Genomic DNA, 23,827 nt, shown 5'->3' with positions numbered 1-23,827 from the left:
TCTGCAAAGCTAATGCACAGAAACTGAGAGGATGTTTGCATTACAATGAACTTTACTATGCAACGTGAATCTTGGTCGATGTTCTTATTAACAAATGACTCAATGAAGATATGGCTTCTGTTATTCTTGGAAAGGGTGACACTTGATCCAGCAATTCTGGGAGTCAGATGCATTCTATCTGATGCTCCTTTAATTGCTAATTAATTACTGCTCAGGCAGGTCAAGACTAAGGTGCATGGGCAGAGCTGGGTGTCTGTGGGCAGGCAGGACTGAAATAACGGGGGCTGTTCCAGATGAGCATTCATACACATTGGCAGAGCTGGGTAGGAGGGATAGGACTAGAATAGCAGTGGGTGTTACGGTTCCAGACTGGGGTGCACTGATAGAGTTGAGTGGGGGACTAGTCGGGGGTGCTGCAAGTCAGCAGTGAGGTGCATTGGCAGACCTGTCGAGGGATGTTTGCACAGCATTGGCTTGTGCTATGCTTGGCTCTCCCCATCTGCTAGTGCTGTTTGCTGATTTGCAGCATGTGAGTTCTGCCTGACTGTATTTTGGTCTCAACAAAACCTTATTAGAATTCTCCATAAGTGCTGCAGCAGGAGGAGGTGAGAGAGAGACTGTGATGGGGTGGTAAAGTCCAGGCAAGCTAGGGCATTGAATTGCGCCATAACTAAATTGTCCTAGGCTCTCTCACAAGGTTTGAGAAATGCTCATTCTTGACTGTCCCCGGATATAACCGCAGGCATTGCACGGGGTGCACAAAGGCTTGCATCACAGATTTCCATTTCAGGTACCCGGAACTTGCCTGCATCCCCTAACCATGCTAAAGCTTTGGACAAGGCATTTGCAAAGGCCACAAACATGGTATAGATACATTCTAGTCTACAAATGAGAACAGCACAGTATAGGCTGGTTCCCTGACATTCCTGGTGGGGAGTGTAATGCACATATTGCCTTAAGGAATCAAAGAGTGAGTAAGCGACAGGGAGAAATTCTCTGGATCCATCAGGGGAAGAAAATCAAAGAATCTTGGGCTGAGAATTGCTTTGGGAAGCTCCGAAGCTTTTGATGAATCTGCATCTATTCATAATTCACTCATAGTGGGCTAATTAGAATACAGCAGGCCAGATTCTCAGATGGTGTAAATCAGCATGGCCTCATTGTCTTCAATAGTCCAGAATCTCAGATCGTGTAAATTGGCAGGGCTTCATTGACTTAAATGGAAGCATGACAGTTTACACCAGCTGAGGATCTGTCTCAGCAGCTGTAAATTGCACCTGTCAGGTTTTGTAGGCATCTCTGATTCCTCACCTTCGTTCCCTACACTCCAGCCTATGTGCTTTCCAAAAACACTGTGACCTTCCTGCCATCACAGGTATATTAATTATCTCCTGCCTGAATACCTGTGCACAGGATGGCGTCAGGGCTTTTAGAGAGAGCTTTTGTAGCCTTCCCTGCATCCTGTGGCCCAGATAACAGGTCCAATGTGATCTGTCTGACAGTCCCTCTGTGCTGGCTTCAAGAGCACAGTGACAGCACAGCCTGTGATTCAGGGGAACTCTACAATGCATTGGCTGCGGTGCACAAAGTCACTGACACTTTTAAAATATAAATTAACAAGCAAAATATAGGCCCTGGCGCATTCTCTCCCCACCCTTCCCCTGCTTACCCAAGGAAAGGAATGACATCTGTCAGGAGAGGTTTGGAGAAGGTGAAGATGAAGGAAACAAACTCAGTTCAGGTTTCAGAGTAGCAGCCGTGTTAGTCTGTATTCGCAAAAAAGAAAAGGAGGACTTGTGGCACCTTAGAGACTAACAAATTTATTTGAGCATAAGCTTTCGTGAGCTACAGCTCACTTCATCCGATGAATGCATCCGATGAAGTGAGCTGTAGCTCACGAAAGCTTATGTTCAAACTCAGTTCAGGGAACTTTCCAGCTAAACTCAAGTGAGGCAATGTCCGTGGGGTGCTCTGTGCTGAGAAGCAGCACCGCGAAGGAGGCTGCAGCAGGCTGTATTGTGCTAACATTAAACACCTGGGGGCAGGTTTCCCAAGGTACCAATGGCACTTACTGACTTTCAGTGGGAGCTGGGCACCTAACTGCCCCTTGTGCCTTTGAGGCCCTCCCCCTGCATGGGTAAGTCTGACAGTGGCTATGCACATAGTGAGCTGGGGCCCCACTTCCTGTCTCAAAACTTGCTTCCTTTATTGTCACCCCCCACCCCCATCTTCTGGCTCATCTACCTGCTGTCTCTCGTCAGAACCTAGACTGTGAGCTCTGTGGGGCAGGGACTGTCTTTTTACTGCCTGTCTGTACAGCACCTAGCGTAGTGGGGTCCTGATCCTAGGCCCCTCTACAATGCAAATAATTAGGTCCAGTGAGCAACTGCATATTCTGGTGTCCTGTGCGTTAACCAAATCCTTTCTGTCATTGCAGGGCACAGACCTGAGGGCTGGAAAACTGAAAGGCCACGTGCTAACAGGTGAGCTGGGGCTGCACCTACCCAACCAGTCTGACTGTCCCAAGACCTCTGGCGCATGTTACTGAACTTCTATCGGCACAGTGTGCAAAGGGATGGCTTAGGGTCACTGTCTTCCACTGCCATTGGGAGAGCTGGGCACCAGTTCATTTGTGACCTCTCTCTTCCTGGGTCTAAGGAGATGGAGAGGGCAGACAGCTCAGCGCCTGGGGCACATGCTTGGTTTTGCTTAACCAGGGAAGCTTCTGGTCCATTAAGGAGCAATCTTGATGGGTCCAAAGAGAATTCTGTGCGACCAACCCTGGCTGTGAGGGAGGCAGCTGCCTGGAGGCTGGGAGGATGAAAGCCAGGATGTGCACATGTCGGAAATGCAGGGGTCCTCAGAGCTTTGCAGGGATGTAGAAACCCCAAACTGGTAGAAGCAGGGACTGCCCCCCGCCCTCTCTCCCCCACCAGACGTTCAAACAAAATCTCTCCATTCTCAGGGCAGGCTCTGATGTGCTTGCCCACCGTCCAAACACATCCACTCATTCCACACATAGTCCCTTTGACTGCAGTCGATTACTCATGTTAGGGGTTGATACTGCCGCCTATCACCGCAGTACCTGGGTGCCACACTAAGGCACTCACCAACTGGAGTAAGAGCATCAGGATCTGGGCTCCAATCATTAGTCTATCAACACGGATGGTGTCAGATCAGAACAGCGGGTAGCCGTGGCCTTTGCAGATCCCCCGCTTCAGAATTTCGGAATCACATTCCATTTCAAGGTGAAAAGAAGTTTGCAAAGAACATTTAAAATAACCTCCCTGCATGCACATTTTGATTTGCATTCAGTAAACACATGGAAAGATGTAAATAGCAAGGGATTCCCCCAGCTGCAGGCTTTCAGAGCACCAACAGCCTTGGCTTCACACCGGAAATGCAGCGAGGAGGAACTGTTTCACATTCTAACCAGACAACAGGTTTCTCTTTGATATCGATCTCTTGTTTAGCTGATACAGGAAAATGAGGAGGTGTTTAAAGCATTGCAAACTTTTTCAACCCCAGAGCAAGCCAGCTGAAGCATCCCCCACCATCCTCCACCTCCTCCCCCGCCTGGCTTCTTAAATTATTCACTGTAGGTGGAATGTCCCCAAATCTCTCTCTCTCTTCATTTGTGCCTGAGCTACAAATGGTGCAAACTAACAAGCAGCTATAACTAGCCCCCTGATTTGTCTCTCCAATGAGACCTTCACTGCCAGCCTCTTGCTTGCACGACAGGGACAAATAATGGCTTGCTTTTCGGAGGCCTTGTACATGCCCAGCTCCTGCTGGAATCCATGGGAGCTTCTCGATGCTCAGCCCATCTGGAAAGCCAGGCCCTCATTCTCCTTTTTGAGCTCCCTGCATTGTTATACCAGCTGTTGTCTCAGCTGGCTAGTTGTCCCCACCCCCCCACCCCCCCCCGGCAGCTGTACAGTGAATTCCGGGATACGTTTCCCTGTATCTGGGTGTGTTGACGCTGCAATTAGACATCTGTGGCTGGCCCGGGCCAGCTGACTCAGGCTCGGATTCAGGAGCTGTTTCATTGCAGTGTAGATGTTTGGCCTCGGGCTGCAGCCCAGGCTCTAAGACCTTGTGAGGTGGGAGGATCCCAGAGCTCAGGCTGCAGGCCCAGCCTGACTATACATTATGGCAGCTAAACAGCCCCGCAGCTTGAGCCCTCACGCCCGAGTCAGCCGGCACAGGCCAGCCACAAGTGTCTAATTGCAGTGGAGACATACCCTCAATGTGTGCTCTCTGGGTCAGCCCAGTACAACGGGGCCCTGATTCATGATTGGGGTTCACAGGGGCTACCACAATACCACTACATCATAATAATACTGGGGTCTATTACCCAAAGCCCTTTGGATCATGCCCCTGGCGCATAAAGTGCTGTAGGCTCCTTTGGGATGAGACTGCTAGAGAAATGTAAAAGGCTGCGGCCCAAATCCCCAGGGTGATGACCTCAATAATACCTTCAACCTGAGGAAGATTGAGTCAAGGCCTTGGGGCTTGGCCCTGTGTTGTTATTTTGATGCACGTAGGATTTGATTGTGGTGCACAGCCACACCAGGCTGGGGGGGAATGGAGGCGTCATGCCCCAGATGGAGCTCCTGGGGGCATGGACCCTGCACAGTGTTAGAGAGGAGGCAAAGCTCTTCCAACCCACGTGGAGGGAGAAACAGGGCCGTGAACACATCCTCACCACCCTGATTGTGGGGCATAATACTAATCAAGCCTTCCATTGTGCTCAGCCCCTGGGTAGTGGCACAAACTGGGGAAGCTCCTTCCACGCCTCTGCAGGAACTGATCACAGCCCAGAAACTGGTACCTCCATTTCCAAACACAAAGCAGTGCAGCCTGCTGAACCAGGAGGGAATCCCTGCCCCTTTGCCAGAAGCTGGAGTGCGCCCCTCCGACTGCCTACCAGCTGTTGGGGAGAGGAAGCTGCATCTGAAAAGCATGGCTGGGAAGCTCCCTCCCACTTCAAGACAAAAGGACAAGCCACGACGTGGAGTCCCAGCCCCGGTAACGTGGCTGGCTGCTCACTGTGAATTCGTGAGAAAGGCCCTTGAGTGCATTTAGGAACAATGTGGACAAATTGGAGAGAGTCCAGAGGCGAGCAACAAAAATGATCAAAGGGCTAGAAAACGTGACCAATGAGGGAAAGTTAAAAAACCTGGGCATGTTTAGTCTTGAGAAAAGAAGGCTGAGGAGGGACCTGATAACAATCTTCCAATATGTTAAGGACTGCTATAAGGAGGGTGGTGATTAATTGTGCTCCATGTCTGCTGAAGGTAGGACAAGAAGTAATGGGCTTAATCTGCACCAAGAGAGAGTTACTTCAGATAGTAGGGTTAGTAAAACTCTGGAATAGGCTTCCAAGAGAGGTTGTGGAATCCCCATCATTGGAGGTTTTAAGAACAGGTTGGACAAACCCCTGTCAGGGATGGTTTAGGTTTACTTGGTCCTGGCTCAGTGCAGGGGGCTGGATTTGATGGCTTCTTGAGGTCCCTTCCAGCCCAACATTTCTATCATAGAATCATAGAATATCAGGGTTGGAAGGGACCTCAGGAGGTCATCTAGTCCAACCCCCTGCTCAAAGCAGGACCAATCCCCAACTAAATCATCCCAGCCAGGGCTTTGTCAAGACTGACCTTAAAAACTTCTAAGGAAGGAGATTCCACCACCTCCCTAGGTAACGCATTCCAGTGCTTCACCACCCTCCTAGTGAAAAAGTTTTTCCTAATATCCAACCTAAACCTCCCACACTGCAACTTGAGACCATTACTCTATAATTCTAAGTAGCAGACATCTCTTCCACCTGGCAAGTCACAGCATGCCCTTAATATAAATGTAGAGGAGCACAGTTGTATCTAAGGAGCAGGTTGGATTCTACAAGGGTGCTGAGAGTAGAACACCTGGGGCCTGCTTTTCTTTGTACCTTGTGTAGCCATTTACACCAGCGTAGAATACAGCATGGGTGTAAGTCACCACCAATCTGATTTAGTAACACTACACCAACAACTGCCTAAGGGACAGGACAGCAAAGAAGACAAGCCATGGCCTTTCCATGAGTGAGATTTCTCTCTGGGTGCTGTCTGAACAAGGAATCAATTATCCTCAATAGTTTATTTTCAATATTATCAATTAAAATCAATTATCCTTAATAGATTATTTTAAAGTCCCAGTATTTCCCATCCCTACAACCAATTCCATACCTTGCCTTGCTCTTTTGGGAGTTAAGATCATAAGGAAATGACAGTCCGCTACACACAGGCTGGGAGATGCAAAGACACTTTATTATACACCTGGACAGCAGCAGAGAAATTTTTAACAGTAAACTGGCTGAAATAGAACTCATCCAATGGAGCAAATGGTGTTAAAAAACCCAGTCAGTGGAAGAAATCCCAGCCCACTTAAAGCAAATCCAGGAGCTGTTTGGAAGAAGATGGGCCCCAGTGGTTTCTTTATAGGCAGATGGTATATGGGAACAAGGACTTGCAATGCAAAATGGGCCACATTCAACCCTGGGGTAGCTTGATTAATTCAAATGATGTTACAACAGGCAGGGATTTGGCCCAGTAAGTCTCTGGTTAAAGGGATATTGTCTAGTAGCTTAGAGGTAGTTTTAAAAAGAGATTTTCCAAAAGATGCTGTGGATAGCAGTGTGTTTTATTATTTCTTTTGAAAATACCATTACCGGCTTTTCTTATTTCAACCTTCCACTGAGGTATTGGGAACCCCAACCTGGCAGCTGCTGGCTAGTGCAGCAAGGACCAGAGAGTGAAGGTAACTAGAAAGGCAAGGTCAGATTTTCAGCAGCCAGTTGCTCCCCTTGTGACATTTCCAGTCAGACTGTCCAAAGTGCTCAGTACCCAACATCCTGAGCTCTTGTGAAAATCTGACCTTGACGGTGGGCGCTGAAAACCCTGGCCATGAAGGGTGCTGCCTTGCAAAGCAGGAGTAAGTCAATGCCACTGTGCCCCATAGCCAGAGTTTGCAGGGTCAGGCCAAAAGTTAAACTGATTGGGTTTGTCTCACTTCTCAAGCAGAGCGAAATGCAGTAAGCGACTTAGCAGCATCAACAGTGGCGAGAAGTAAAGGAGATCCTTTGTTTTTAATTTTTTCTAATGCTCTGAGGAGGTGGCAGTGGTGGCTTTCTCTTGCTCAGATGGCTTAATTTGATCAAGTCCTGGAAGAATTTCCACCTTTTGTCCCTTCACGTCACATCCTCCTTTCTTGAAACAAATATGAAATGCCCCTTTCAGCCATTTTTAGAGTTTAACAGTTATGGAACATCTGCATACATAATCACTTTGCATGTCATTAAACTCCCTTTTGTGATGCATGCTCCATACCTGCAGGTTTCCTGTAGTACAAAGGCCTGAGCTAGATCATTGGATCCAAACCTCCCTGAATTCTGGGCAAGTTTGGACAGGGCTTCAGATCCAAAATTTACAGCTAAGACTCTTCTTTAGCAGGAAGATGAGATTTTTCCATCCAGGGTCAGATTACAATTATATCACACTTCCTCCTACCAAAACCACAACATGTTGCTTGAAGGTAAAGCTTGTCAGGAATTTTTTCCTGAATTGGTTTTTGGTCAAAAATGCCAATTCGTCAAAATTGAAACTTCATGAACCAGGTTCCGATTGGATGAATCTCCCAACTCGAAAAAAAAGTTGGAAAAAAGAATTTTTGAAACTGTTAAAACATCTTACACTGACATTTTCAAAACAAAAAATTCAAATTTCTGATTTGAAATGACTTTGGTTCCAAATTGAAGCTAATTGAACTAAAAAGGGGGAATCAAAGTCCAATCAAAACCAAATGTTTCAAAATTATCAAAGCAAAGTTCCTATTGACCCAAACCGGGAAAAAATGTTGACACACAAATATTTTTGAGAGTTCATCTTTTTGCCCTGGTTTGAGATGGGGGAAAAAAATTGAAACTGAAATATTTGAGGGATGGGAAAACCATTTCCCACACAGCTATACTGGAGGGAACATCAGCAATGACAATAAAAAGCTAGCCAAGTGTGCAGTGGTGTATATGGACACAGGGCAACGTTCCTGCCTGAGCCCAACTGAGCAATCAGCTAATGCCTTGACGTATGAGAACAGGGTGTGAGGCTGCTTCTCTTGCTGGAAAACTAGAATTCATGCCATTCAGTCTATGCAGCCCTTCAAAAAAGAACTAGATAAGTTCATGGAGCATAGGTCCATCAATGGCTATTAGCCAGGGTGGGCAGGGATGGTGTCCCTAGCCTCGGTTTGCCAGAAGCTGGGAATGGGCTACAGGGGATGGATCACTTGATGATGACCTGTTCTGTTCATTCCCTCTGCGGCACCTGGCATTGGCCACTGTCAGAAGACAGGATACTGGACTAGATGGACCTTTGGTCTGACCCAGTCTGGCCATTTCCCTACTTTTTCAGGAGATGCTCTGCCTTGCTTAGCAAACAATCCTGTGCAGTACTAAGCATGGCCTACTGATTGGGAGAGTAGCATGTTTTATTAAAAATACAAGCTAATATTTAACAACATGTGGGAGGGTCACTGGGGTAGCGCATAAATCACCATCATGTTAGGAGGAAACCTCAATTTTTTTGTGGAACAGGGGATTTTATAAACTGGTGGGGAAATACCAAGCCCTAATGATGGTGGTGTTTTCATAGCCATCAGCTACTGACCTGTCGGATGACTCAGCTCCTGCAGCTTGATTTCAGGAGAAGAAAGCATGTACAGTCCCCTAATTTGTCAGCTTGTTTCTCCCATCTTGGCTGGCCTTCTCTGATACCTTTAATCTGACTTGGCCTGTGGTTGTTAGTTATGCTTTGTGTTACTGTATTAACCAGGGACCCCATTGTGCTAGGCATTGTGTAAAGGCATAATAAGCGACAGTCTCTGCCCAAAGAAGCCTACAGTCTAAACAGACAGAAGTCCCCAACTTGACCATAAAACTTTCCTTTCCCTCTGAGGTTTGGTGCATGAGGATTTCAAAATATTGGCAGCGTACCACCAATGAGGAACTGGTTTGTAGACCGAGAAACAATAACACTTTAAAAAAAAGGACTCCCTGGCTAGCGGGATAACAATATAAAGCAGCCTGCTCCTTGCACTATCCTGCCTGTCTCTGTAGAACCAAAACCCTGCTCACTGCAGGAGAACCTGTAGAATACTCAGGTCCAACAAAGAAATAGCTGAAAAGAGTGAGAGTTAAGGTTTGTTGTGCAGAGAGTAAGAGATTAGTATTTATCGGGGGCCATAGGGATGCCCAGCATTCCACACTGTACAGATTCAAATGTGGCCCCCGACCCCGGGAGTTTACAATCAAACGCAGGCAGGATGAGGTCAGACTAGGTGATCACACTGGTCCCTTCTGACCCTTGCAAATCTATGAGAGGACGGGGCAAGAGAGCAGGGGTGAAAAGCAGGATCAAGGTACAGAAGGAGGCTGCTCTGGGAAGTAGTTGGCAGCGAAGAAGAATATGCACATCTGAGAGATGGGGATGGGGATGGAGAGCAGGTGGGGCTGGGAGCCGAAATGTGGGGTTAGGGCAAGACTGTGTGCAGGTGAGGAGCTTAAATGTGATGCCTTCGGGGGAAGGGGAAGGAGTTTGAGGGGATACAGGGAGGTCTGAGCAGAGGCAGTCCAGGCACTAGGTGCAGGCAGAGTGCTTTGGAGCTTTGGAGCTAGGGCGGGGACTGGAAAAGCAGGTGGGGTTGAATGGGAGGTTGTTTCAGTGGAGGGGAAACAAGAATGTGCTTGCAAGCAGGTGGCAAGGGGCCAGATGGGTGGAAGATAAGGGAACGGGAGGGGCTGGGAGAAGGAAGGCTGGAGGGGAGAGGATGGGGCGCAGGGGACACATACAATGTGTCCTGACAGGGAGACACCTGAGATTGCACTGAATTTCTTCAGCTCTCTTTGTAACAACATGCTCACCTGAAAACCCCAGCAGAATGGTAACTGCCCTTCTCCCCTCTCTGTACTAACCATGGGCCCTGGGGCCAGGCCTCAAAGCGTTGCTTGGCTCATTGCTGTGGAGAAATAGAGTAGCCCCATCCTCTTCTCCAATGTAAGAGCCATTTGATGTGTGCACTGCTGCGCTGGATCCCCTTGCACAGGCCTGCAGAGTCCATTCGCGTCGAGCGGCGCCAAGCACTCGCCTCCAAGGAGCTCCCTGAGCTCCTGGACAAGGCAGGGGGAAACCGCAGAAAGGGTTCGAAGCTGCAACCTGGGATAAATAGCGCAACAGCTCATGCAAAGCACGGGAATGGGGGGGAATACAATCCCTGGCTGGGAAGTTATTGGAAGCGAGGAGCAAAGAGGGTAATGGGGGGGGGGAGATTTTTTCCCCTGAAAACACCAGCTACAAATAAATTGTGCCATACGCACCTGGGGTATGTGACTATGGAGATGGAATTTGGGTCATGCACTAGCCTCATCCACTGTGTTTTCTGTCTCCAGACTATGGCCGCCCCACACCTCCATCCCAGAGCGGGTACCATCGCTACCAGTTCCGTCTGTACGAGCAGCCGGCTCACGAGGCCATATCCCTAAGTCCAGAGGAAGAGGCATCTTTGGGTAAGAGATAACCTGCCTTCTCTGTCTGCTGCTGAGCTTGCGGTCTCTTTCTGTCTCTCTGTTAGCACAGCTGACATCTGAAGGGAATGATCACTTCATCATCTGTCTGCACGTCTGTTACTTCACCGTCTCCCAGCTCAGCGCGGTCAAATTTTCAAGCTGGGAGGCATCCGAGGACCCCAATAGAAAATACCCGCCAGTAGAGGCCTAGCTAGGTACTGCAGAACAGATAGGTACTCTTGGTACCAATCCATATGGGTGCCATCAACAGCAAAGCACCAGTGCTGGCTGGGTGGGGGTGGCAGCAGTTGCCCCGTAGAAAGACAAAAGGCGCTTGAGCAAGTTTGGGGGAAGGGCAAAAATTAGGGTCACTCCAAGTGGCAAAACCCCAACGTGCACTTACCCCATCAGCTTCAGTGGAGTTGCTCCTCATTTACACCAGTGAGAGGGGAATCCCGCCCCCATGTAAAGCAAAAGACATTAGAGCTCATAGAGGCAGGAGAGAAATAGAAGATTCTACGCTTGCCTGGATTCCTATTTGTACCGGCACTGGACACATGTTTTCTTGCTGTCCAGGTTTCTAACATGATTCCCCTGGTGAATGTGGATGGATACAACTAGGCTTAGCAGACTGTGATTTTTTAAAATAATTTCAGTGGCTAATATTGCTGTTCATTTTTAAGCATTTTTTTACTTTTATCTATTTAAATTTTCACAGTTGCCCAAACTTATGGGGGGTGGGCGACAGACAATAATTATTTAATGACAGAAGATGCTGAGCTTCAAAAACATTACACAGTATCACCATTAAAATATAAATTGTCACCATCACGTCAAAATATACAAAGTAAATGTCCTTAAATCAACCTATAATACATTCTTAAGCAGCATTGTTCTTTCTTTGCCTATCTGTAAAAATTGATTCTCACCGATGGAAATATTTTTGTCAGTTTAGTTGTGCACAGTGAAATAGATGTTTACCAATATTTATCCATGAAAATCTAATCCTTCCAAGCCTAGATATGAGAGACCCCTTTTTATATCTGTGAAGTGTATCATGTCCCGTCTTGGCCCTATAAACATCCAATTTAGACAACAGCGATGAGGTAGCTTGCATGCTGTAAAGCTGGGCAAATAACAGATCTTTTAGTTTGAGGGCAATTTCAAAAAGCCCCCTCCCCAAAATTTAATTTGGGGTCAAACCAAAAATGGACATTTTTGGTGAAATCAAAAAGTAAAAAAAAAAAATTGGTTTGAGTCAAACCAAGGGAAACAACATTTTGATTTTGTTTGACCCAAAATGTTTCGTTTAGATTTTGAGCATTTTAAAACATATTCGAATTTTTTTAATTAAAATCTATGAAAATTTTGAAATGAAAAGTCATTATGAACCCAAAAAATGTGACTGTTTCATTTAGAAAAATGTCAGAATGAACTGGTTAGATTTTTTTCTGATTTTTCCCCTCAGGTTTCATTTCTAAACAAACAATTCAGTGAAATATTTATGTCACCAGATATGCATTTTTCACTGAAAAAATTGTGTGCAAAACATTTTGTCCAGCTCTAACTCACCCTCCCATCTGGCAAAATTCAGTCATGGTATAAGTGAGTGCAACTCCAGTGATTTCAGTGAGCTGAATTAGATCCCCAGAGTAAGGGACAGAATTGATTGAGCTACCTTCTCCCCTGCTGTAACACCATTAACTTCAACCAAGTTACAGCAGGGAAGAATTTGGCCTATCATATCACATTTCCCATGCTCACAGGAAACATGCTTCTCCAAACACCATGATTTTGGTTCTGATCACTGTGCAGAGATTTGGGGGGGGTGTTTTCGGTTTGAATATTGCCAGGTTCTGGACTAACCCCACAGACTCAGTGTGTACAGACCCGCTGAATATGCTTGGTCATGTATCCTATTGCTTGCTGCAATGTGTGTAGTTAAATAAGAGAACAGCAATGTTAGGTAATTCACCTGTGCTGGTGCACAGAAAAGGGCTGGCAAATTTTGTGGAGTCAGGAATCGTCTTTTTAAGAGAACAGGAGAGAAAATTTCATGTAATACTTTATTACTGTTTTATTTACTTAGCCTCCACGACATACTACAAACACAGCCCTGTCCAAGCAGCTTGCGGTCTAGTTCTGGCACAGATGTTCTAGACACAAATAACACACCATGCAATGATACATGAGGTGCAGAAATTTTCCCAAGGTCATTGCTGGGATAATCCTCATTCCTGGTACTTCTGTGGTGGGTTGCATCCAAGGATCTCAAAGCACTTTGCAAAAAGTCACACTTTAGTCTCAAACCCATAGGCAGAAGCAGATGGGGAAACGGATGCACAGAGAGGTGGACCACAGGGTCAGAGCAAGTCTGTGGGAGAGCCACTGAGAGAACTCAGGATTCCTGACTCCCAATGCCATGCCTTTGTCACAGGATCATCTTCCCTCCCATCCTCCTCTGTGGGTTTGGGGTTGAATTCATAGGGGGAGTGGGAGGTCACAAGAAGAGGGAGATGCAGGAAAACGCATGGGAGCACAAAAAGGTGGAAGAGAGCAGTTAGGAGGGCCTGGAGTGAAGGGAGTGAGAGGGTCAGTGGAAATAACAGGAGGATCGGTGTAAATGGAGTAGGAGGAGAGCATGGCTGTAGACTCAGAATGGTTCTTACTGAAGCTGCCAGGGTTAGAAATGTGAGGGCCAATGAGGGAAGAAAAGCAGAGCTGACATAGGGAAGGAGTAGAGTGGAGGCAGGGCCAATTTGTGTGAAGAAATCGCACTGTGGATCAGGCATTTCCTTAGAAACCCTCCATGGATGGAGCACGTGCAGGATGAGGGGCTAGTAAAGCACTCTCATCCTCATACCTCCAAGATGCCAGGGGGCCAGGCAGCAGGTCACGAGAACTATAAAAACAGCCAGGACCATTATTATTATTTATTTCTATTGCCTCAGTGCCCCGGCCCTGGACATTGTGCTAGGCACTGTGCAAACACAGGACAAAGCCAGTTCCTGCCCCAAAGAGCTTACAATCTCAGTATAAGACAAGAGACAATAAATGGAGACAGACAGATAGACAGGGAGTACAAGGAAACAATGAGACGATACTGGTCAGCGCGAGGAGCAGAGGTCTCATCCAGTGGCCTAGCTATTGTCACGTGTTTTGTAGAGGAGAGTTTTAAGAAGGGATTTGAAGGAGGTTAATGAGGTGCATTAGTGGATGTTTATGGAGGGAACAAAAGATAGCAGGGTGATGGACAGAAATCCTCTGAACCAACAGTCAAAGGGAGGATACAGCATGCTCTGTAAAAGGAGGGCTTTCTGTGTAGGGCAGAGAGCAGCCCTAATAATGTGTGCATCCTATGATACCAGTATGTTCCCCCATTTCCTCCACCCCACCCTGGCCAGACTTGTTTGTCTCATGCACCTGTTAGGGCTTCTCTTGTAGGCTGTATGCTCTTTGGAGCAGGGCAGTGGAGTGGAGAAAGCCAATGTTGGAACAGGGCTTTCCCCAAAGACTCATGTTTATGGTATGTTTGTACAGCACCTCACACAATGGGGCCTGACCTGATGTTTCTACAGTGAGACAGATCCCAAAAAGATCCTAGTTCTACCTCGGGAGGCCCAGAGTCGTGCAGGTGCCTTCGAAGGGGTCCCTAAAAGGAGCAGGGCTGGTGTACCTTTCTGGATGAGGCTCAAGGAGCCACTGTTAAGAGCTGTAAAAAACCACCCAGCCAGCCAGCTCTAAATCACTTGGGTAGCAGAATCCAAGGTGGGGAGAGGTCTCAGTGGCTGCAAAATGCTGACAAATCCTTGCTGGCACGTCCCCAAGCTTAAGCAGTTTCATCAGCGACACCTCCGGGCTATTATGCATATCAGGTGGTGAGATAAACATCAGGAATAATGAGATTTGGCAATGGAGTTGCACAAACAGCCCTGAAATATTGTTCATAAACTCCCTGCCCCACCAGGCCAAGCACGTCCTCCTCATGGAGGGATGACCAGGGTGAATTTTTCACAGGCAGGATATTAAGAGACAGGCAGAGGGACAGCTATAGGGACACCCTGCAAGGTGGCCTCATCCACGGTGATATACGGGAAGCACTGGCAACAAACAAAATCCACGTGCAGATCCAGAGCCATGTCTGGCCCAGAAAGTTGTGCAAAACAAGTGCCTTGCGAGCAATGAGAGAATAGGGGTCAGGTGCATCTAGCAAATGATGGTGTGCTTCCTTGCCCTACCCATGCAATTAGTATTGTTGTTATGTATTTTTTGTGCTAGGCACCTAGGTGTCCCAGCTATGGACCAGGATGCACAAGGCACTGTATAAACACAGAACAAAAAGATGGGCGCTGCCCCCAATGAGTTTACATGGCACGAATCTCTTCAGCCTCCTCGGGCCTTGGCTACAGGGGGGAAGTTTACAAACCCTCCATACCAAATGATGCAGGGAGGGGCATAAAAGCACCTAGATTGATCAGATCAGAAATTCTCAACCCTTGTAATGCTGTAACTCTCTAGTTTCAACATGGCCTATGAGCGCACAGAAGTTCTTGTTAACATGAAGGAGTGCATGAATGCACCTAGCATTCAGCATACAGTCTGTAGCTACACGTAATTGCAACATTCCCATCCAGTGGTCTCCCATGGTTCAGGGGTGACTGAATCCATTATTTTGGATCGGTCCTTAAAGACCATGTGGCCAGCTGCAAAGTTCAAACCTTGACCCGGTTCTGAATTTTCCCAAATCTGAGGGCCAGATCTGCAAATGGTGTAAATCAAGGTAGCACTGATGAAGTTAGCAGAGCTACTCCAATGTACAGCAGTCATGGATCTGACCTTTGTGAGATAATTAGACTCTGGTGGGGTTGCTTCAGGGCCATCTTTATCAGTGGTAAATGCTATTGCTGTTCCTCATAGTATGAAAGTCTTTAATTTTGACATTACATCAGAGGTGCTTATAAAAAAATGTTTTATCATGTTTTCAATAGAAACTGTTACTGCAAAGCCAGAACACTAAGCATATTAAATGTAGAATCCATTATGGAAAAAAATCAATTAACAGCATATCATTGACTAACGTATTTAACAAATGCCTATATTAACCAATATCTCATATTCTGGATTCAGCTATAAAGCAATAGGCAGGCATAGTAGTCTAAAAGAAAGCTAATTTATTAAAGCAAACAATTCAAAAATACCCAATTGAGTTTGCCCATATCTAGCCAGCTTCTTAAATCCATCCCAAATATATACACATATGGACAACAGGTTGACCTGGATATAAGTCTTTGCTTATAAACTCCCACGTTGTATCAGCAAGGAAGAATCCAGTTCTGTAAGTATATTTGCAATGGATGGCTCTGATATGCTTCTCTATCTATCACCATACATATCCATCTATTTATCTGTCTTATATCATATCTTAAATGGCCCATTCACTTTAGTATATAAATCCATTGAACACCCCAATCCATCTGAATGAAGATTACTCTGAGACGTTGTTCTGATATATTAATATATCCAAAGTATTTTGGCTTAAACCATACTGGCAAACACGTAGACATTTCTGTCACTAATAGAGATGGGCTTAGGTCACAAAATTGAGAACCAGATCTAGGGTTTTCAGCCCACTTCAAAGTTTTGGTGGGTTGGGAAGGTTCATGTGTTGAGTTAAGGGCTTCGCCCACTGTAGAAAGAATGATCAGCTATGAAATCTGGATTTGGACCAGGGCAAGTCTGGATGCAGGGTTTTGGTTCAGGATCATGCTAGTCACTCCATGCACCAAACCTCTTCTAAAGGCCCGGCACAGTAGGAGTGGGAGTTATTTTGCATACCCCAGCCAGCATTATCTTGAGGAGACAGAAGATGCAGATTTCAGAGTAGCAGCCGTGTTAGTCTGTATCCGTAAAAAGAAAAGGAGTACTTGTGGCACCTTAGAGACTAACAAATTTATTAGAGCATAAGCTTTCGTGAGCTACAGCTCACTTCATCGGATGCATACAGTGGAAATATAGTTGGGAAGATTTTATATACACTGAGAACATGAAACAATGGGTGTTACCATACAGACTGTAAGAAGAGTGATCAGGAAAGGTGAGCTTTACCATCAGGAGAGCGGGGGTGGGAGGGGGGAACCTTTTGTAGTGATAATCAAGGTGGGCCATTTCCAGCAGTTTACAAGGATGGTAGGAGGGGAAATAAACAAGGGGAAATAGATTTACTTTGTGTAATGACACATCCACTCCCAGTCTTTATTCAAGCCTAAGTTAATTGTATCCAGTCTGCAAATTAATTCCAATTCAGCAGTATCTCATTGGAGTCTGTTTTTGAAGTTTTTTGTTGAAGAATTGCAACTTTTAGGTCTGTAATCTAGTGACCAAAGAGATTGAAGTGTTCTCCGACTGGTTTTTGAATATTATAATTCTTGACGTCTGATTTGTGTCCATTTATTCTTTTACGTAGAGACTGTCCAGTTTGGCCAATGTACATGGCAGAGGGGCATTGCTGGCACATGATGGCGTATATCATATTGGTAGATGCGCAGGTGAACGAGCCTCTGATAGTGTGGCTGATGTGATTAGGCCCTATGATGGTGTGCCCTGAATAGATATGTGGACAGAGTTGGCAACGGGCTTTGTTGCAAGGATAGGTTCCTGGGTTGGTGGTTCTGTTGTGTGGTGTGTGGTTGCTGGTGAGTATTTGCTTCAGATTGGGGGACTGTCTGTAAGCAAGGACTGGCCTGTCTCCCAAGATCTGTGAGAATGATGGGTCGTCCTTCAGGATAGGTTGTAGATCCTTGATGATGCGTTGGAGAGGTTTAAGTTGGGGGCTGAAAGTGATGGCTAGTGGCGTTCTGTTATTTTCTTTGTTGGGCCTGTCCTGTAGTAGGTGACTTCTGGGTACTCTTCTGGCTCTGTCAATCTGTTTCTTCACTTCAGCAGGTGGATATTGTAGTTGTAGGAATGCATGATAGAGATCTTGTAGGTGTTTGTCTCTGTCTGAGGGGTTGGAGCAAATGCGGTTATATCGTAGAGCTTGGCTGTAGACAATGGATCGTGTGGTATGATCTGGATGAAAGCTAGAGGCATGTAGGTAGGAATAGTGGTCAGTAGGTTTCCGATATAGGGTGGTGTTTATGTAACCATCGCGTATTAGCACCGTAGTGTCCAGGAAGCGGATCTCTTGTGTGGACTGGTCCAGGCTGAGGTTGAAGGTGGGATGTAAATTGTTGAAATCCTGGTGGAATTCCTCAAGGGCTTCTTTTCCATGGGTCCAGATGATGAAGATGTCATCAATGTAGCACAAGTAGAGTAGGGGCATTAGGAGACGAGAGCCGAGGAAGCGTTGTTCTAAGTCAGCCATAAAAATGTTGGCATACTGTGGGGCCATGCGGGTACCCATCGCAGTGCCGCTGACTTGAAGGTATACATTGTCCCCAAATGTGAAATAGTTATGGGTGAGGACAAAGTCACAAAGTTCAGCCACCAGGTTACCCGTGACAGTATCGGGGATACTGTTCTTGACGGCTTGTAGTCCATCTTTGTGTGGAATGTTGGTGTAGAGGCTTCTACATCCATAGTGACTAGGATGGTGTTTTTAGGAAGATCACCAATGGACTGTAGTTTCCTCAGGAAGTCAGTGGTGTCTCGAAGATAGCTGGGAGTGCTGGTAGTAGTGTAGGGCCTGAGGAGGGAGGCTATATAGCCAGACAATCCTGCTGTCAGGGTGCCAATGCCTGAGATGATGGGGCGTCAAGGATTTCCAGGTTTATGGATCTTGGATAGCAGATAGAATACCCCTGATCGGGGTTCTAGGGGTGTGTCTGTGTGGATTTGTTCTTGTGCTTTTTCAGGGAGTTTCTTGAGCAGATGGTATAGTTTCTTTTGGTAACCCTCAGTGGGATCAGAGGGTAATGGCTTGTAGAAAGTGGTGTTGGAGAGCTGCCTAGCAGCCTCTTGTTCATATTCCGACCTATTCATGATGATGATAGCAGAAGATGCAGAGAATCTTTGCAAGTAATTAAGCATAGTAATCCTGGATCCTCACTAATTAACAAAGAGGAAAGCTTGGGACCTGCACAGCCCCAGAATGTTGTTCCGTGATTATGTGACAATTGATTTCTAATTATTCCATATGCAGATGATTTCTCTCCTTAATCCTGTCTCTTCCTAATTCCTCACACACTAGATCCAGCTATTAGCAACATTCACTAATTTCCCCCTAGATGGATCAGGGAACTTTATCTGACTCATTCATCTTGAAGATAATTGGCCACTTACGCTGTAAAGACACTTCATTTCAACAAGTATTTTGTGGAACATGCTCCACTTTGTAACACATGCTGGGTTCTACCATTCAATTACACGGTGGTGTGGATGCACTACAGCAGGGTGGATCGTGTAATATCATCTGGGGGCTGGAGGAGCTAAGCAACAGCAATGACTTCGCCCTGGTGATGGGAAAGGTAGGTTGGGATACCTAATCAAAGAGCTTTCTGCCACAAACATCTGCTGATCAGATAAAAGGCTGCATGACTTCACTGGGAGTTGTAGGAGTTCCGCACCTCTGAAAATCAGGCTGCTTAAGTAGATGACTTAACTGTGGATTTCGGTGCCTAATTTTAGGCAGCCAAGTTTGAAAATTTTGGCCTAAGGGCATGTCTGCACTCCCCCAAAAAAAAAACACAAAAAACCCACAGCAGTGAGTCTCAGAGCCTGGGTCAATTGACTCAGGCTTGTGCTGCGGGGCTAAATAGCAGCGTACGTGAAAACCCAGCAAGATGGGTGAGTCTCAGAGCCTGAGCTCCAGTTCATGCCAAACAGCTACACTGCTATTTTTAGCCCTGTAGCACAAGCCCCATGAGCCTGAGTCAGTCGACCCATTCTCTGAGCTCCCCCTCCCCCCCAGTGCTGACGTACCTTTAGTGACTTGTCCAGGAGGACAGAACATTCCAACCTCCTACCTTGACATGAGGGAGTGACCCCTTAACAGAACCCAGGAGTCCTAGAACGCCCAGTCCTGTGTTCTATCTACTAGACAAGGCATCCGCTCTATAGCAGATGTCCCCTGGAACACAGAAAGCGCTCTACCCCCTGAGGCGCTCACCATGTATGCAATAGTTAGAACACCACAATGTACCAAAAGATCAGTGGCTAATTCCGAGGCTCTGTAACTCACATGTTTCAGATTACACTCCACTGGAACTCGATGCAAAATGTGTCACTCCCAGGTGCAAGATTTTTCACTTAAGCTACCTTTCATCCTACTGTTGCATGGCCTGTCGTCTGCTGGCTGTTAGAACTGCTTGGGCTGTGTCCAGAAGACCTGTAATATATTAGTATATCTTGTCACTGGACTCTCTGATACATTACCTTCACAATTTGTCCAACAGCTGTGGTGGGCTCTGTATTGCAACTGTCACAGTAGAGGGTCCGTTACTTAAATAGTTGGTGGAAGGTTATTTTTAACCTCTTTCCTACTGACTCACATACCTGGTGTGCCCAACAGTTGCTGCTGGATCTAACAAGCACCCCTCAGGGGCCTGTCCATTTGAACCCCCATGGACAATTGTTAGTGGGGCAGAAGTCCTAAATGCATCCAAACAAAGGGCCAGATTCTGTCATCACAAGGGTTTTATACCAGTGTAGCCCCATTGACTTCAATGACATTAATGCTGATTTACAGCACAGCATCAAACCCTCCGTGGTTTAATACTTTTTGCAAATCTTTTCCATCTCTTACACTGAAACTCAAAGGCAATAAGCAGAAAATTGCAAATATGTGTTCTACAGCACATTAAACTTACATTAAAGCTCTGACGTCAGTTAACAGAAGCCAGGAAATGGAAATGGAAAGCTATTCTCCAGAGTTCAGACCACCCCACTCTTCCTAAGAATTGCCAGGTAAGAGCCACACCAGATCACCCATTGCTCTAATACTGAAGCCCACCAGGAGTTGTTAAGATCAGCCTTAGTTCTCAGTTTTCCATCTAGTCTTGCTTTAAACCAGATCCTTCTTGTCATTTTAATATAGTATTTTTGTTGACTTAATAGAGCCCCATGTATCTATTGAATAAACATGAATTGCCAATATAGTCCATCTGTTCATTGCTGTCAGAATTAGTAGAAGGATAGGATACCTAATCAAAGTGCCTTCTACTTGCAGACTGTTCATGATCGGGTAGAAAGCTACATGCAGAGAATTGCTTGTAAGACTCAACAGTAAGATGAAGCAGATTGGTATTCACACTTTCTTTCATCCAGTTATGGAAGAAACGATGTGCAAATAGTTTCCATGATATCAGTATTCAAGGGAAACTGACAAACATACTGTAGAAAACCCAAGGCCATCTAGGAATTCAATACTGTCACTCCTGCCATGGGCTTAGCCACTCACAAGTTCAGGACAACAAGGGGGATAGAAGTCAGAGCCTCTTGCACCAAAAGCGTACATCTCCTGCCACGTTAGCGAAATAAGAATCTCCGTTAGTTGTTAGCAATATAGGATCTATGAAACACAGGGAAGCAGTTCTTGCTGCATCCAGTAGATGGCAATGGTACATTTATCTAATTATCAAAGATATTTCCAAGGCACCTACCATGCACTCAAATAGCAAAGTGATAAGCATTGGATAGCTAGATAGATAATCTGCTTAGACCAGTGGTTCTCAATCAGGGGTACTCCTGGAGCTATACCCAGAGGTCCTCTTGAGGATACATCAACTCATCTAGATTTTTGCCTAGTTTTACAACAGGCTACAGAAAAAGCACTAGCACAATCAGTACAAACTAAAATTTCATACAGACACTGAGTTGTTTATATTGGCTCTATATAATAGACACTGAAATTTAAGTATAGTATTTATATTCCAATTGATTTATTTTATAATTATATGGTAAAAATGAGAACGTCAACATTTTTTCAGTTATAGTGTGCTGGAACACTTTTGTAGTTTTATGTCTGACTTTGTAAGCAAGTAGTTTTGAAGTGAGGTGAAACTTATGGGTAGGCAAGACAAATCAGACTCCTGAAAGGGGTACAGTAGCCTGGAAAGGTTGAGAGCCACTGATGTAGATTAAAAAGAAAAGGAGTACTTGTGGCACCTTAGAGACTAACAAATTTATTAGAGCATAAGCTTTCGTGAGCTACAGCTCACTTCATCGGATGTAGATTATAGACTCTATGCAGCACAATCCATTAGAATACATATTTTAAATTCCTTATCCTTGTTACTAATAATCCCAGAGATCATTCATTTAGATCCTATTTTATAGGTCCGACAAAGGGAAATACTTGAACTGTACAGTCAGGAGAAGAAAAATCTCTCAGGTTGCAGCCAACACTGAGATGATACAAGAAAACATTGATTTTAGGCATAAAGAGTTCTTTGACTTTTCATCTGTTTGGAACATAAAAAGAGAACCTAGCCGTTGGCTTAAACAGCATGGCATGTGGATGAGCTCAGATTATTACAACTGAAGCACTTTAAAGCTCGAATGTATCTATTAACGGATTGTTTAGTTTTTGCAGTTGGGCTGATGGGACAGTGAAACAGGGTTAGTCAGCTTCCTCTTCTGTTTCTATTTATTTTCACATCTCTGTGTACTAGCACAATACTGTTGGATCAGGGCTTCTAAATTTAAATTCCCTCCTAAAATGGGTCCATTGAAAATTAATGTAAAAGATCATGAAAACATTTCTCTTCCCATTAGCCACTGATAAAACTTTCCCCTCCCCCCCACACAGCCACCTTGCATGTTGAGCATAAAATAAGCAGGCAGTGCCCTTTTAATAAAACAGAGGTCTGACATCTTAACAGCAAGCCGTTTGCTCCACATAGACCCAGAGGGGCTCAGACCTCCAGAAGAGGGCACTAAACTGCGACCTACGTATGTTTTTTCCTCCTTGTTCAGATCAATGGAAAATAGAAAGGAACAAAATTAAAATAGCAAAAGATAAAAGTAAAATAAATCCTATTTTTTTCCGTCCCTGGATGGGCAGTTAGAGAAGTTTACAGTTATACATAAGAATAGCAGCTACTGGTCAGAAAACAGATGCCAAGATAGCTGGCTGAGAAGTGGCCTAGATATATCCTCCAGGGTGCGAGGAGGTAAGCAAATGGATCTGTCAGTCATGTGCCTGGCAACCCTTACTAATGATAATTTGCATAAACATAGCACCATTCACACAGAGATCAGAAAGCTCTTTACAAGGAGAAATTAAGCCTTGCAGCACAGTATCATGATCGCCATTTCTCAATTGGGGAAACTGAGGCACTGACAGAGTTAGATGACTTGCCAAGGTCACCCAGCAAGTTGGTGGTAGAGCTGGAGATAGACCCCAGAAGTCCTTTCAGTTTATCCCTGGTCCCCCGCATTAAACTCCACAACCTGCCACAGACAGATTGGTCTGCTCCCTGAAGCTCTCATGACTGCCATCTCCTGGTGAGGCAATGACCAGGTCCCTTTGAGCCGCTGCCTTGCCAACAAAATTCCATGCATGAGGAGCATCCATCTCACATGCAGCCACAGGCTGGAGCGCAGTTGTGACAGACAAGTCACTGCACTCCCTGTCCCAACATGGAAGTTATCCTGGGTCGTTTAAATGCCTGGGCATGACTCCATCAATACAGGCTGTCTGGACCCAATCCTCCTAAACAAATAAAGCCACCGTGTGGAAGTCTTCTCACAGCTTTAAAAATCCCAGCTTGGGGCCTCAGACAGGCTTCCATGTGCCAAATCTTGAGGAAGTGTAAAGCGGTGTAGCTTTGGCTCCAGTGAAGCTATGCGATAATGCACTAGCTGAGGGATGCGACCCCATGTTTCTTACTGAAGATGGAAATACTGGGAGTTCACAGTCTAGGAGGTACATCAGGATTGTTGCTATGCAAAAGCCTTTCTCCCTCACTGGAAGCTCTCTCCAGCTTCACCCTGAGCTGAAAGGGTTACATCTATTTCATTTTCACTGATTAAAGATAATGTTTGTGGTCTGTAAAATGTCAAACACACTCACCTAATCCACAACTTGGTCTGGCTTCAAACTGTTTGTTTAATATCTTCTCTGATGCACAAATAGAGGGAAACTCCCTCTCTGCACTGGGGAATTTAGTGATCCAGTGAAACCAGTAAGCTGACAAGTAAACTCAGCCCCGGGACTGTGTTGCTAAAACCAGCACTTGACTTCGAGGGTATCTGGCGCTGCTGCTTTCACTCTGTGTCATGATCACAACTCAC

The 23,827-nt window shown here is 45.7% G+C and overlaps 1 protein-coding gene across 5 annotated transcripts in view; it reads left to right on the top strand.

Moving 5' to 3' along the window:
- PEBP4 (phosphatidylethanolamine binding protein 4) overlaps nucleotides 1-23,827 on the top strand; it is a 221,469-nt gene that overhangs the window by 183,293 nt on the left and 14,349 nt on the right. For all 5 annotated transcript variants that reach the window (XM_038384592.2, XM_043502982.1, XM_038384591.2 and 2 more), the window contains exons 5-6: nucleotides 2,438-2,483; nucleotides 10,478-10,594. In XM_038384592.2, coding sequence (XP_038240520.1) covers nucleotides 2,438-2,483; nucleotides 10,478-10,594 — 163 coding nt within the window. The remainder of the gene's footprint in view (nucleotides 1-2,437; nucleotides 2,484-10,477; nucleotides 10,595-23,827) is intronic.

The sequence above is a fragment of the Dermochelys coriacea genome, chromosome 26 (genome assembly GCF_009764565.3).
Source record: "Dermochelys coriacea isolate rDerCor1 chromosome 26, rDerCor1.pri.v4, whole genome shotgun sequence".
NCBI lineage: Eukaryota > Metazoa > Chordata > Testudines > Dermochelyidae > Dermochelys > Dermochelys coriacea.
Note: the sequence above shows the minus strand (reverse complement) of the source record. Positions and strands in the feature narration are given on the sequence as shown.